Below are 15,501 nucleotides of genomic sequence, written 5' to 3' on the forward strand. Positions count from 1 at the left end.
TGGTCTGGAGCCAGAGGACGGCCGCTCTCCCTGGAACACCTTCCTGGAGTGCTGCACAGCCCTGAGCAGGGCCTCAAGCTCACCCGTAACCGTTGTCCACAATCTTCTGGACGAAGTCCACGATCTCCGGCACGTACTCACTAACGCGGGTTAGGACATCTGGAGGGAGGACCTGGGGGTGATGACAAAGTCCTGGCTCCAGAAGAGCGGCAGCACTGCTGGCGCCCAGGAGCCCCCCGCCCCCCACTCTCACCTTTAACTGAATTTACTTGCAAAAGGAAATGGTCTGGATCCCACAGGGCCTTGTGGTCATGGGGGATCCTCGGCCCAAGACAGCAAGGTCAAGACAGTCGGCGACACTTACGTTCAGGGCTTCCATGTCTTTGTGGAACTCCGCTTCCCAGAACTTGGGCAGTTTGGAGAAAATAGAATTGTCGCTCACTTCACTGCCATGCATGGAATCCAGCCAGTCGGAAAGCAGATCCTTTGCTTCTTCCAACAACACCTGAAGAAAAAGAAATAGAATATCCGCACACACATGTGCAAGTTTCACGGGCTCACAGCTGGTGCAGTCAATCTGTGTCAATCAAGGCCTCGGATGCACGGCCGCGGACCCAGACCCAGGAGACCACAGTGCTCCCGTGGATGGCCTGGCGGTTAAGAGGCCGGAGTGTTCAGAGCTCTGACCATGTCGCCGGAGGGTCAGGGTGGGCTTGGGGAGGTCCAGCGGTGCAGTGGGGCTGCCTGGGGCAGGGTGGGAGAGCACGTGGTGTGGTCACCCACAGCCTGGACACCTGAGTGCTCGAGGGGAGGTTCACAATGGGAGGCGGAGCCACGGTCCCGGTGGGAGGTCTCCAAGTCCACACCACCCTGCCAGCCACATGCCATCGACCAAAGGTCCCATGCCTGAGCCCCGAAGGCCAAGGGGACCTGGAGCTCTGCCCTGGAGGAATCGAGTGTTTCTGCTCATTAACTGGAGCCGACAGAGACGTGGGAACAGGCAGGCGGTCTGCGGTCCACTGGCAGGGGCGGAGGCAAAGACCAAAGGGTGGAGGAAGAGGGCGCAGGGAACCTGGGCGTGGAAGCGATGGCAAGGGCACCCCCTGTGGCAGCTCCCAGACAGAACAGAGTCCCTCATGTGCCGCTGCGCTGGGGGGCCGCAGGGGAAACCTCCCAGGACCAGGCTGGTGCCCAGGGGCAGGGCCTGCCCCATGAGGAGGGGCAGAAAGCCCACCCCCGCCCTCGGGATCAACACAGATCATGACCAAGCAGAAGAATGAGATTCCAATCAAACAAACTTCTAGATAATTCTTGGGTTTCAAAACAAGAAATCAAAATGGAAATAAAAAAACGTTCAGAAGCAAATAATGTCAAAATACGTGGAAATAGCAAAAATGATACTTAGAGGAAAATTTATGGCCTCAAATGCTTAAACCAGAAAATGAGCTGAACTCCTAAGCCGCCACTCTGTCCCGACAATGAGTGAAAGGCTGTGCAACTACTCCTCTTAGATCCGTAAGGGAAAGAGGCCCAGGGCAATCTGCTGCCCCCAGAACTGGAGAGAGACGGGCAGGTAGAGAGAACCGCCACTTACCGGGGCAGAAAGTGCCTGGGACCCAGTGACGGGCAGGGAGGCCGGAATTGAAACTGACCACCCGCTGGAGGCTCGGTGTGGACGAGTCTGAGATCAAAACTCCAGGGCGACCCAGCCTTTGGGGCCCCACAAATTTGTGAGATTTACCTCTAGGAGCCCTATCGGTTACTCACAGTAAATACTGGAGAAAAATCCCCTCATGCTTCCGGCAGGGGGAGAGGAAAAGGAACTGCTCTGAAATATGACAAAGCATTCTGTTCATAACAAGGTTGCCCTCAGGAGGAACCAGCTAACCAGAACCTAAGCTGCTGGGGTTCTAGCAGAGCCTAACTGACCTGGGGGAGGAAAACATCCATCTCCAGGCCCCTCCACACATCCTGTCCCACCTAAGGGGGAGGGGAGGAAAAGCCGAGAAACAGCTGTAATGTCCACAGTCCACGGGCACAGGCCACTGAAGGGCTGACAGCCACCACAGGACCACAGAGGGCGTCCTCCCCACACCACGCCACACGACTACTGACAGCAGCTCCTTCTACCCAGTACATCACGTACTAACTATCATGAAAAAAAATCACAAGGCGTACCGAAAGCCGAAACGCCACTTTTCTGAAAAGACAGAGAGAGCATCAGGACCAGACGTGGCAGGGATCCTGGGGTTATCAGACCAGGGATTTAAAACAACCATGACCGATACGCTAAGGGCCCTAGTGGGCAAAGCAGGCAGCACGCGAAACCAGGTGGGGAACGTAAGCAGAGAGACGGAAATCCCAAGACAGGACCAAATAGAGATGCTAGAGGTGAAAGCGCCTAAATGGAAATGCAGAACGTCTCTGATGGGCCTGACTGGACACGACTGAGGAAGAAGTCTCTGAGCTTGAGGAGATCTCAGTAGCAGCCTCCAAAACTGAAAACCAAAAAGCCTCTGTTCTCAGAGGCTGACAAAAAACAGAAGAGAGATCTTACTTGTCGCGACTAAGACTCGGCGCAGCCAAAATAAATACATAAATAAATAAGTAAATAAATATTAAAAAAAAGAACTGTAAGACAATATATTAAAAAAGAAAACCAGAACAGAGTATCCAGGGACTGTGGGACAACTACAAAAGGTGTAACATATGCACAACAGTAATACCTGGAGGAGGAGAGAAAGAAACAGGAGACATATTTGGAACAATGACTGAGAATTTCCCCAATTAATGTCAGACACCAAACCACAAATCCAGGAAGTGCAGAAAACTCCAAGCAAGATAAATGCCAGAAATACTATACCTTGGCATATCATTCTCAAAATGCAGAAAATAAAAGATAGAACGAAAATAACGTAGGTCAGAAACTCAGATCTACACAAAGAAGAGCGTCGAAAAAGAAATTAGTGATTCTTACCTTTTATTTATTTTTTTATTATTTTTTATAAATTTATTTATTGATTTATTTTTGGCTGCTTTGGGTCTTTGTTGCTAAGCGCGGGCTTTCTCTAACTGCAGTGAGTGGGGGTTACTCTTTGTTGCGGTGCGTGGGCTTCTCATTGCGGTGGTTTCTCTTGTTGCGGAACACGGGCTCTAGGCACATGGGCTTCAGTAGTTGTGGCACGTGGGCTCAATAGTTGTGGTGCACGGGCTTAGTTGCTCTGTGGCATGTGGGATCATCCCGGACCAGGGCTTGAACCCGTGTCCCCTGCATTGGCAGGCACATTCTTAACCACTGCGCCACCAGGGAAGTCCTACCAGGTTCGATCCCTGGTCTGGGAAGATCCCACATGCTGTGGAGCAACTAAGCCCGTGTGCCACAACTATTGAGCCTGCGCTCTAGAGCCCGCGAGCCACAACTACTGAGCCCACGCGCCACAACTACTGAAGCCCTCGTGCCTAGAGCCCGCGCACCGCAACGAAGAGTAGCCCCCACTCGCTGCAACTAGAGAAAGCCTGTGCGCAGCAACAAAGATCCAACGCAGCCAATAAACTTATTTTAATAAATAAAGTCACAACCACAATACCCATTTAAAAAAAAAAATAGAAACAGATATATACTGAACCATAAAATCTGAAAAAGATATATATATATATATATATATATATATATATATATATATAAAACTGAATCACTTTGCTGTACACCTGAAGCTAACACAATACTGTAAATTAACTATAATTTAAAAAAAAAAATGGTTAGGGACTTCCCTGGTAATGCAGTGGTTAAGAATCCGCCTGACAATGCAGGGGATGTGGGTTCGATCCCTGGTCTGAGATCCCACATGCCGCAGAGCAACTAAGCCCGTGAGCCACAACTACTGAGTCTACACTCTAGAGCCTGAGAGCCACAACTACTGAGCCCACGCGCCATAAATACTGAAGCCCGTGCACTCTAGGGCCCACGTGCCACAACTACTGAGCCTGCGCGTCTAGAGCCCGTGCTCCGCAACAAGAGAAGCCACCGCAGTGACAAGCCCATGCACCACAGCCAAGAGGAGCCCCCACTCACTGCAACTAGAGAAAGCCCGCGCGCAGCAACGAAGACCCAATGCAGACAAAAAAATAGTGATAATAAAAATAAAGATAAATAAAGTTAGCTTGTTGCCAATTAAAAAAATTTCAAAGTAAGCAAAAGAAAGGATATAATAAAAAATTAAAGCAGAGGGACTTCCCTGGTGGTCCAGTGGTTAAGGCTCCGCGCTCCCAATGCAGGGGGCCCGTGTTCGACCCCTGGTCAGGGAACTAGATCTCACATGCGTGCCGCAACCAAGAGTTCGCGTGCACAACTAAGGAGCCCATGTGCTGCAACTAAGGAGCCAGAGAGCTGCAACCAAGGAGCCCTCGAACTGTAACTAAGGAGCCTGCCTGCTGCAACTAAGACCCAGCGCAACCACACAAATAAATAAATATTTTTTTAAAAAATTAAAGCAGAAACCAGGAAATTAATAGAGAAAATCAACAAAACCAAATGCTGGTTCTTTGAAAAGATCAATAAAATTGATAAGCCAAGCTAACCAAGAAAAAAAGAGGACACAAATACTAATATCAGAAATGAAAGAGGGGACATCACTACAGATCCCATGGAAGTTAAAAGAAGAATAAAGGAATATTATAAACAACTCTGTGCCCCTAAATTTGATAACCTGGATGAAGGGACCAATTCTTTGAAAGATGTAATCTGCCAAAACTCACACAACATGATAGAGAATCTGAATAAGCCGGTATCTATTAAAGAGATTATATCAATAATTAATAACTTTCCAAAATAGAAAGCACCAGGCCCAGATGGATTCACTGCTGAATTCTACCAACACTTAAGGAAGAAATTATACCAATTTTCTACAGTCTCTTTCAGAGGACAGAAGCAAAGAGAATACTTCCCAGTTCCTTCTATGAGGACAGCATTACCCTAATACCTAAACCGGTCAAGGACATTCCAAGAAAACCACAGATCAATATCTCTCATGAATACAGATGCAAAATCCTTAACAAAATATTACCACATTGAATCCACAAAAAGTATAAAAAGAATTATATACCACAACCAAGTGAAATTTATCACGAGTATGTAAGGCTGGTTCTACTTTATAAAATCAATTAATGTAAATCATCACATCAACAGACTAAAAAAGAAAAATCACAAGGTCATACCAATAGATGCAGAAAGAGCATCTGACAAAATGCAACATCCATTCATGATAAAAACTCTCAGTAAATGAATAGAGGGGAACTTCCTCAACTTAATAAACAAACAAACAAAAAACAGCTACAAAAAGCCTACAGCTAACATCAGACTTAATGGTGAGAAATCGGAAGCTTTCCCACTAAGATGAGGTATAATGCAAGAATGTCCCCTCTCACCAGTCCTTTCCAACATCATGCTGGAAGTCCTTGCTAATGCAATAAAGCAAGAAAAGGGTGAAAAAAGAGGATTATACAGGATTATAAGCCCATCATAAATTGAAAATATCATTAAGCTGAAAATGCATTTAATACACCTAATCTACCCAACATCATAGCTTAGCCTAGCCTACCTTAAATGTGCTCAGAATACATTAGCCTACAGTTGGAAAAAAATCATCTAACACCAATCCTATTTTATAATTAAGTGTTCAAATATCTCATGTAATGTATTGAATACTGTTCTGAAAGTGAAAACCAAAATGGTTGTCTGGGCACAGAGTAATCGTAAGTGTGTCCGTTGTTTACCCTGGCGATCTGAGGCTCACTGCTGGTGCCCTGCTTCCCGAGAGAGGACTGGACTGCATATCTCTAGCCCAGGAGAAGGTCAAAATTCAAAGTATGGTTTCTACTGACTGTTTATTGCTTTTGCACCATCGTAAAGCCAAAATATCCTAAGTCAAATTGTCAGAGGTCGGGGACCGTCTGTATATTGACTGGGAAAGAAGACAAAACTATAGGCCAGGAAATAAGAAGTGGAATTTGAAATTAAAACCACAATACCATTTGCATCAGCATCCGAAATGAAATACTCACATATATGTCTTACAAAATACATACAAGATCTACATGAGGAAAACTACAAAACTCTGATGGAAGAAATGGAGAGACATTTCATGTCTGGGGATAGGAAGGTTTAATACTGTCAAGGTGTCAGTTCCTCCCAACTTGATTTGTAGATTCGATTCAACCCTAATCAAAATCCTATCGAGTTATTTTATGGATATTGACAAACTGATTCTAAAGTGTACATGGAGGGACTTCCCTGGTGGTCCAGTGGCTAAGACTCCACGCTCCCAACGCAGGGGGCCTGGGTTTGATTCCTGGCTGGGGAACTAGATCCCGCATGCATGCTGCAACTAAAAGATCACACATGCCGCGTCAAAGACCTGGCGCAGCCAAATAAATAAATGAATAAATAGATAAATATTAAAAAAAAAAAAGTGTACATGGAGAGGAGGCAAAAGACCCAGAATAGCCAACACAATATTGAAGGAGAAGAACGAAGGTGGAGGACTGACACTCCCCGACTTCAAGACTTAACTGTAAAGCTACCGTAATCAAGACAGTGTGGTGTTAGTGAAAGAACAGACAAACAGAGCAATGGAACAGAACAGAGCCCAGAAACAGACTCATATAAATATAGCCAACTGTTCTTTGACAAAGGAGCAAAGGAGCAAAAACAGTTTCCAACAAACTGTGCTTAACAACTGGGCATCACATGCAAAAACCATGAATCTAGACCAAGACCTTACGCACTTCAAAAAAAAAAAAGACTCCAAATGGAACACAGACCTAAATGTAAAATGCAAAACTACAACACTCCCAGAAGATAACACAGGAAAAAACCTAGATGACCTTGGCTTTGGCAATGACTTCTTCCACACAATACCAAATGCATGATCCATGAAAGAAAAGAATTGATAAGCTGGACTTTATCACCATTAAAAATTTCTGCTCTGGGAAAGACACTGTCAGGAGAATGAAAAGACAAGCCACATACCGGAAGAAAATATTTGCAAAAGACACATCTGATAAAGGACTGTTATCCAAAATATACATAGAACTCTCAAATCTCAACAATAAGAAAACAACCTGATTAAAAAAAGGTCCAAAGACATTAACAGACACCTCACCAAAGAAGACACAAAGATGGCAAATAAATATCAAGAGATGCTCCACATCGTGTGTCATCAGGGAAATGCAAATTAAAACAACGAGATACTCCATACCTTACTTCAATGGCCAAAGTCTGGAACACTGGTAACACCAAAGGCCAGTGAGGATCTGGAGCAACAGGAACTCTCATCCACCACTGGTGGGAATGGAAAATGGTGCAGCCACTTTGGGGGACAGTTTGTCGGTTTCTTCAAAAATTAAACCTATTCTCACCACATGATCCAGCAGTTATGCTCCTTGGTATTTACCCAAAAGAGGTGAAAACTTATGTCCACACAAAAACCTGCACATGGATGTTTACAGAAGCTTTATGCCTAATTGCTAAAACGTGGAAGCAGCCAAGATGCCCTTCAGTGGGTGAGTGCGTAAATACGCTGTGGTCCATCCAGACAATGAACTCACCTTCAGTGCTACAGAGAAATGAGCTATCAGGCCATGAAAAGACACGGAGGAACCTTAAATTCACATTACTAAGTGAAAGAAGCCAATCTGAGCAGGGCACGTACTGCATGATTCCAGCTCTGTGATATTCAGAAAAGGCAAAACTATGAAGACAGTAAAAGGATCAGTGGTTACCAGGTGTTGGGGTGAAGGAGGGACGAACAGGTGAAGCACAGAGGGTTTTTAGGGCAGGGAAACTACTGTGTGTAAGACTCTAAGGGCAGATACGTATCACTATACATTTGTCCACACCCACAGAATGCACAACACCAAGACAGAACCCTAATGTAAACTGTTGTGTGGGTGATGACAATGTGTCAGTGTAGGTTCACCAGTTGTAACAAACATACCGCTCTGGGGGGGATGCTGACAGTGGGCGTGGCTCTGTGTGTATGGGGGTGGGGTGGGGCGTACACGGGAAACCTCTGTTTTGCTGTGAACCTGAAACTGCTCTAAAATAATAAACTCTTTAAAAAATTCTTTTTGTGAAATAGAAAGAGAGAATAGAGAGGATCAACACATTCAAATGTGGAGCTCTGAAATGATCCTTCAATATATAATATTTAAGGGCTTCCCTGGTGGCGCAGTGGTTAAGAATCTGCCTGCCAGCGCAGGGGACACGGGTTCGAGCCCTGGTCCTGGAAAATCCCACATGCCGCGAAGCAACTAAGCCCGTGCGCCACAACTACTGAGCCTGTGCTCTAGAGCCCGAGAGCCACAACTACTTTGCCCATGTGCCACAACTACGAAGCCTGCGTGCCTAGAACCCGTGAAGATAATGAGAAGCCTGTGCACCGCGATGAAGAGTAGCCCCCTCTCGCCGCAACTAGAGAAAGCCCACTCATAGCAACAAAGACCCAACTCAGCCATACATACATACATACATACTTACATACATACATACATACATAAATAAAACCCCAGCAGTGTCTTGTATGGGACTCGACAAGCAAGGAGCATTCAAAACATACCTGGAGGGACTTCCCTGCCGGTCCAGCGGTAAAGAATCCGCCTTACAATGCAGGGGATGCGGGTTCGATCCCTGGTCAGGGAACTAAGATCCCACATGCCACAGGGCAACTAAGCCCGCGAGCCACAACTACTGAGCCCACACACTCTGGAGGCAGCGCGCCACAACTAGAGAGAGAAAACCAGCACGCCACAGCTAGAGAAGCCCGCGTGCGGCAACAAAAGATCCCGCGTGCTGCAACTAAGACCCGACGCAGCCAAAAATAAATTAAATCAATCAATCAATCTTAAAAAAAAAAAAAAAACAAAACCATACCTGGAGAACAAAAACAAGGTGAGGCTTCCTACCTCTCCAGGCATCAGTGACAGACGCGGTGAGACTCACACAGGGTGGATACCTGACCTATGGAACAGAACTGAGACACGACACACGACAGAGGGGCTGAGGAAAGGGGGGCCGCCCATATTTGTGCGGGGGAGAGGGGATTGGATCTCTACCCACACGACTTACAAAAACTAATTCTGGGGGGTCAAAGACTTAAATGTGAACTGTACAACTTTACAATCCTCGGAAGAAAATACTGGGGAATATATTCACGTTTCAGGGCAAGAAAGATTTCTTAAGACACAAAAATGCCAAGTATAAAAGGGAAAACTGATAAAGTTGAATACATTAAAACTAAGCCCCTCTGTTATTAAAAGGAAGTGAAAAGAAGGGTCACAAATTAGGAGAAGGTGCTTGCAACACATTTAAATGAGAATGGATTAGTGTCTGGGGAAAACCTAAGGATGCTTACAAACCAGTAAGAAGACAAACAGCCCAGTGGAAAACGGGGCAGAAGATGCATGTTCAGAATTACAGCCAGCAAGTGAACATGTGAAAAGATACTCAGTCTCAGGAGAGGCTGGAGAAATGCAAATTCAAACCACAGTAATTACCACTTTACAATATACGTTCCATTGATAAAAAGGAACGAATTCAGCAACACAAAGTGCTGGTGTATAGGCAAATTAACAGAACACTGGAAGCATGTTAGTAGGAGGATACATTTACACGTAAGACATCTGGTCCATAAGACGTTTGATCCACACCAAAAAGTCTTTGAAGTGTGGTCCTATCTAAAACCATTTGGCATGGACCAGATATAACCATGGACGTTTTGGATGGGACCAAATTTCAAGGACCTCTTGGCATGGACCAAATGTCCTGCAAAGTCAGGAAAATAGAAAAGCACAGGGGTTGACAAGGATGTGAAAACACTGGAACCCCTGTGCTCTATGGAAAACAGCACAGCAGTGCCTCAGAATATTAAAAGTTGAGTTGGCGTACAACCTGCTTTTGGGGGTATACTCACAAAAGAATTAAAAGCAGGGACTCGAACAGATACTTGCACACCCATGTTTATAGCAGCATGATTCACAACAGACAATGCAAACGTTCATCAAAGGATGACAGGACACACAAAATGTGGTCCACCCACATCACGGAACAGTACTCAGTCTTAAGAAGAGAGAACATTCTGACACAGGCTACAACGTGGATGAACCTTGAGGACAGTTTGCTGAGTGAAATAAGCCAGTCACAAAAGGACAAACACTGTGTGATTCCACTTGTGTGAGGTCCCTGGAGGAGCCAGATTCACGGGGGCGGAAAGCAGACGGTGGGGCCCGGGCTGGGGGAGGGGAGGGGAGTGAGTGTTTCATGGGGACAGAGCGTCCGTTTCGGAAGATGAAAAAACTTCTGGAGATGGACGGTGGTGTTGTCTACGCAACAATGTGAATGTACTTAAAAACGGTTAAGCTGGTAAACTGTACGTTATGCACATTTTACCACAGTTTTAATAGAAAGGACCTTACTGGAATCGTTGGGAAGAGAATTCCCAGCATCACTGTTGGTAACACGGAAACGTAACCAGCTTCCCAGGAGAAGAAATCAACGGCTGGGCCCGAGGCATCCACTGCAGGGAGGGCGGGACCTCGTGTGGCCCGTCTCAGAAGCACGCCCGCGGGAAAGCCCTGGTCCCCAAGACCCCGTGCGCCTGACTCCTCCCGAAGCTCAGGACAAGCACACCAAGCATCCTACCCCGCGAGGCCCCAGAAGACGGGGGCCCTGCAGGCGGGCACCCCCTTACACGTCCGCGCCGCCCTCGGCCGCAGCCTCCCTGGCTGCGTCCTTCCCGCGGTTCTGCAGGCGGCCAGCAGGGGCGCCGGCGCAGAGGAGACGGGCCGTCGGGCCCGGAGGAAGGCCGGGCACCCTGAGCCCTCAGGGGCCGGAGGCCGCCGCGGGGAAGGCTCAAGCCCAGCGGGGCCCCGCGGCCCCGGAGCTCAGGCCCACCGGCATCTCTCGCTCCGCCTGCCCCGGGTGCTGCCCGTGCCCACGCTGGCTAGAGTCCCCGGCGAGTGTCGGAAGCACCTTGAGGAGCCCGCTCCGCCCCGAGAGCACCTGCTGTTTCCCGGAAGGCAGGGGGGCAAAGGCGAGGGGCCGGCGGGACCCACCTCAGCCTCACCTGCACGCGGCCGTCCAGCTCCTCCCCCGCCAGGCCGCGCCGCGCCGGCTCCTCCAGCGGCTCCGCCGCCAGCCGCACCGCGCGCTCCAGGCGCTCCAGCATCTGCCGCTTGTCGGGATCCGAGGTCTCGCGTAACTTCGCTGAAAATGGCTGCGAGCGTGAGGAGAGGCCACAGCTGTTACGCCCGCTCAGCAGTGCCCCGTGTCCCCAGGTGTCTCCACGCACGAGGGGCCAGTTCTGCCCACTGCCCGTGGCGACCCAGAGGTCTGTGTGCGCGGAGTGTCGGCCCAAGCTGTCCTGCGCTGCCTCGTCTCTCTGAGTGAGCGGGGCGTGGCAGCGTCCCAAGGCCGTGCCCCGGACACGCGGGTGTCACCTGGGGACTCACCGCCACCACCACGAAGGCGCCACCGCCCAGTGGGCCCGCCTCTTCCGCCTAGAGGATTGCTAAGCCCTAATTTTATTCCTACGTTTTTCTTCCAGAGATAAAACATCAAAAGCACAACAGCGATCATTACTGCAATTACTAAAGATAACAATTATGAAAAAGAAGAAAATGCCTTTTCCTGACCTCACTGTATGACACCATCATTTGTAATACTGTTTATTCAAAACAAAAATATTAAATTGTAAAGCATTTCTTCAAATAATTCCAGAACTTTCCAGCACCACCCATTTGAGAAGCTTAGCACAGCTTCTGCGTCCCGGTCACACGCGTGTCATTTGCTTGTGAGCTCCACGTGGAAGATTCACAAGTCGGCGCAGGTCGCCCTGACCGGTTCTGAGGTTCTCCCGTAAGCGGCAGCAACGGTCACCCACCACCCCCCCCCGCCCCGCCCATGTGCGTCTGTCCTGGCGGCTTTCCCCGTGGGCCAGGGGAGCACCGCGACCGAGACGTCATGAGCCTACACGTTGTGAAGCGCGCTGAGGACAGCCCCTGCGCTCGGGACAGGGATGTGGGGACGTAGGGACCCAGGAGCGGCAGGGGGCCCACCTGCAGGGCGGCGTTCACGTCCTCCAGGAGCTGTGCTGCCTGGGGCTGCTTCTCCCGGTACTGCTCAAACAAGTAGTTCTGCCGGGCCCTCTTGATGATCTGGGAGCAGAGGAGGGAAATGGGGGTCAGCTCGGCACCTGCCGGGTCCCCGTGCAGAGCGCCGGGCGGGGCCCGAACTCACACCCACACACACCGCCCCGCCAACGACGCCGGGACTGTCTGAACATGCTGAGCCAGGCCCGGCCTCCCGGCAGAGCCAGACACTATAGCACGCGCCTTCCCTGGAGCACCGGCTGTTATTAACATTTCCCCAGGTTTCCCAACAGCATCCAAACAGCTGAATACAGGACAACATCATCTGCATAAACCGTGATACAAGTCCCGGAGGGGATTCAAACAGCACGTGTTGGGCTGAGGGCACTCAAGCCAATGTTACTTTATTAACTTACCCAAAGTCATTTCTTCCCTCGTACCATCCACTGTATTTAAAATTTAACCTTGAAAACTCCCTTTACCTTATCATCAATGTCTGTGATGTTCATGCAATAAAAGACGTCAAACTTGAAGTAATCTCTCAGCACTCTTCTCAAGATATCGAAGGAGATGTAGGACCTAGAGCAATAAAAAGACAAACCTCTCCACACGGCACATCACGCACATCACCTTGGCTCTGCAGTTAAAACACGTACAAGGAAAAAGATCCCCGGCATTTCCCCGCAAAGCCGCTACTCTCATGCCCACCCCACTCGTGACTGCGGGGCGGGGGGCACTGCACACTGGCCACAGGTCTGGGTGTCCGGGATCCCAGCACCGGGCACCCCTCCCCCCACCTCCAGAGCCCCGGATGAGGAGAAACTGCCAGGCGCACGGAGGAAAGTATCGGTCAGAGTCCAGGAGAGTAACATCGGGGCTGCGGGCTTTTTCTTTTTGGTTATCTGGTCTCTCCAGTTTTTCTACAGCGAATATGTAGTACTGATGGAATGAAAATTTTTCTTCTTGAAAATAAGAGGAAAAGCTGGGCGTTGAGCTTCCTCTCAGAGCTTGGGTCCCTGTAGCGGCGCCCAGGTGCAGCCCTACCTGGCGTGCCCCATGTGGGAGGCGTCGTAGACAGTGGGCCCGCAGCAGTACCACGTCACCCTCCTCCAGTCTTGAGGTACAAACACGTCCTTGGTTGGAAATGAAGGAATGACCGTCACAAAAGATGCAGGAGGCCCCGTGCAGGACCACAGCCGCCAGAGACAAATGGTTCATACACATTCCACGAGGACTGCTTAGTTTTACGGGAAAGTCACAGTCGTCTGGGATGGGGGCAGGCCTCTTCCTCTCTGGGATCCCACTCGTGGACGCAAGCTGGGGGTCAAGGAGACGGACGCTCCTGCTTTTGCTGCTCTGACAAGAGCAGCTTCCATTCATCAAGCACCTGCTGCGAGCCAGGCCCCGTGCTGAGCGCAGGGTCTGCCCGGCCTTTGCCCCCAGGAACGACGTGAGCGGGGAGGTTTCCTTTCACAGATGCCCGGGGGTCCGCACTCCCAGAGGAGCCGGCCTAGAGGGCGAGGCCTCCCGCTGACGGCCCGATGGTCTCAGACCAGTTCAGGGGCCGCTGTCACCAATTAAGTCCATGAGGGGGACCCCGTCTCCCATCTGCTCAGGGTGCTCGCTGACGGCAATCCAATGAGCCCTCGGCCGGAGTCCTTTTCAAATCTCTGGAGCCACCGGCCCTGCTAAGCGACCCCGGCCGATACTGCCCTCGTCCCCACACCTGCTGGGCCCCCGACAGCAACAGGCCCTGCTTGGCTGGCACTGGGACACCAGCTGCCACCAGAGGTCCCCTGCAAGAGCATGCTGGCTCCTGGCCTGGCTCGGAAAAGCCACGAGCATCTATACTCAGGCCTGGCCCCAAGCACAGCCAGAGCCAGGAAGCCGACGGGCACGCCCCTTGAGGCATGCCAGGTGTGCTTCCGAGGACAGCCCTGCCCTGGCCACACAGAGGATGCTCGCCGACTACCTAAGAGCTGCCGCCCCTGCCCCCCGGGCCCCCCTACCTTCCTCCGGGTCAGGCTGTTGTACAGGCGGAGCTGGCACGGCTCGGACCCGGCTGGAGGAGACCACGGGGGTTGCGTGCGCCGGCCTCTGCCTGCCAGGGAGAGAGCACAGCTGGGTCACCCGCGGGACAAGGGAAACTGGACCCTGAGAGCATCACCCGCGTCCAGCGCTCCTGCCCCCTCTCTGCCTGTTCACGTCTGAGTGGCGGCGCATCCCACAGTCCCAACCCCACGGGGCGGGAGAAGGCCCATGACACCCAGCCTCCCCTCCACCGGCGCCCAGCACAAGGCGCCCGACCCAGCCGGAAGGCGCACGGGAGGCGCGGGCCCTGCACACGGGCCGGCCGCACGCCTGGACCGCAGCGCAGCTGGCCACACCCCCAGGAGCACGGCCTCCGTGGAGGCTTCACGGGACGCGGGCCACCTCCGGGCGCAGAAGCCAGGTCAGGACGGAAACAGCTGCGGGCCAGCGGCCGGCTCCCCACGCAGTTCCGGTCTCGGACACGGTGCTGATGGCGGCACTCAGGGCTCCACGTGGGCCCCGGAGGCCTTTGGGAGCAGCGCCGGGTCCCCCCCACGCGGAGGTCAGGGGCTCACAGAGCCGAGCCTCCTCCGATCAGCGTCACCCGGCAGCCCCACCTCCTCCTCCTCCCGCCCCGTCCCCTGCCCCTGCTGCTCACGGGCCCACGCCTCCCGCTGGATGAAGGGCAGGCCTCACACAGCCTGCGCCCCGAGAGCCTGGCGGGGTGCAGCTCCGTCCCTGGGCCGGGAAGAGCCACCAAGCTGAGTCTTCACACGCCCGGGGCATCTGGTGACCTTCCAGCTACCCCCAAGGCACTGCTCCTGCACCCAGAACCCAGCTGTACCCCGCAGCCCTCTCCCAGAGCCAGCGCGGGCTGCACACCGCCTGCACATCTGAGGGCACAGGTGCCCACTCTCGGCACCACCCCCAACCCCGACCCCTGCCTCTGTGTCTGCAAAGCGATTCTCCCTCCTCCCGGCACAGAATCCACGTCCAGTGTGGCCACCAGGTGACCACCCGCTGCTCCCTACTGCGGGTCACGGAGCACTCAGTTCTGGGCCTGGCCACGTGCCACCCAGAGGATGCACGTAACTGACCGGTGAAGGGGGTGGGAGGTGGCTGTGTGTGTGTGTGTGTGTGTGAGTGTGCACATGTGTGCAGGCGGGCGGAGGAGCGGCAGACGGGGAGGGGGACAGACAGCGCTATCCAGCAGCTCCTGACCCCAGGGAGAGCCAGCAAACTCTCAGGTGGCCGAGCCCAAGTCCCCCTGACACTTCGCATGCCTCCTGAGGTCAGGTGTGGTCTAAGGGCTCACTGTGAACGCAG

General features: G+C 51.5%; 1 protein-coding gene across 2 annotated transcripts in view; it reads right to left on the minus strand.

Moving 5' to 3' along the window:
- Positions 1 to 15,501, minus strand: part of CARS1 (cysteinyl-tRNA synthetase 1) — a 48,210-nt gene that overhangs the window by 21,129 nt on the left and 11,580 nt on the right. For both annotated transcript variants that reach the window (XM_082343003.1, XM_082343002.1), the window contains 7 exons: positions 14,154 to 14,245; positions 13,189 to 13,277; positions 12,627 to 12,723; positions 12,112 to 12,210; positions 11,121 to 11,270; positions 365 to 505; positions 84 to 172 (listed from right to left, as the gene is read on the minus strand). In XM_082343003.1, coding sequence (XP_082199129.1) covers positions 84 to 172; positions 365 to 505; positions 11,121 to 11,270; positions 12,112 to 12,210; positions 12,627 to 12,723; positions 13,189 to 13,277; positions 14,154 to 14,245 — 757 coding nt within the window. The remainder of the gene's footprint in view (positions 1 to 83; positions 173 to 364; positions 506 to 11,120; positions 11,271 to 12,111; positions 12,211 to 12,626; positions 12,724 to 13,188; positions 13,278 to 14,153; positions 14,246 to 15,501) is intronic.

The sequence above is a fragment of the Balaenoptera borealis genome, assembly GCF_965194805.1.
Source record: "Balaenoptera borealis genome assembly, chromosome: 11".
Lineage (NCBI taxonomy): Eukaryota > Metazoa > Chordata > Mammalia > Artiodactyla > Balaenopteridae > Balaenoptera > Balaenoptera borealis.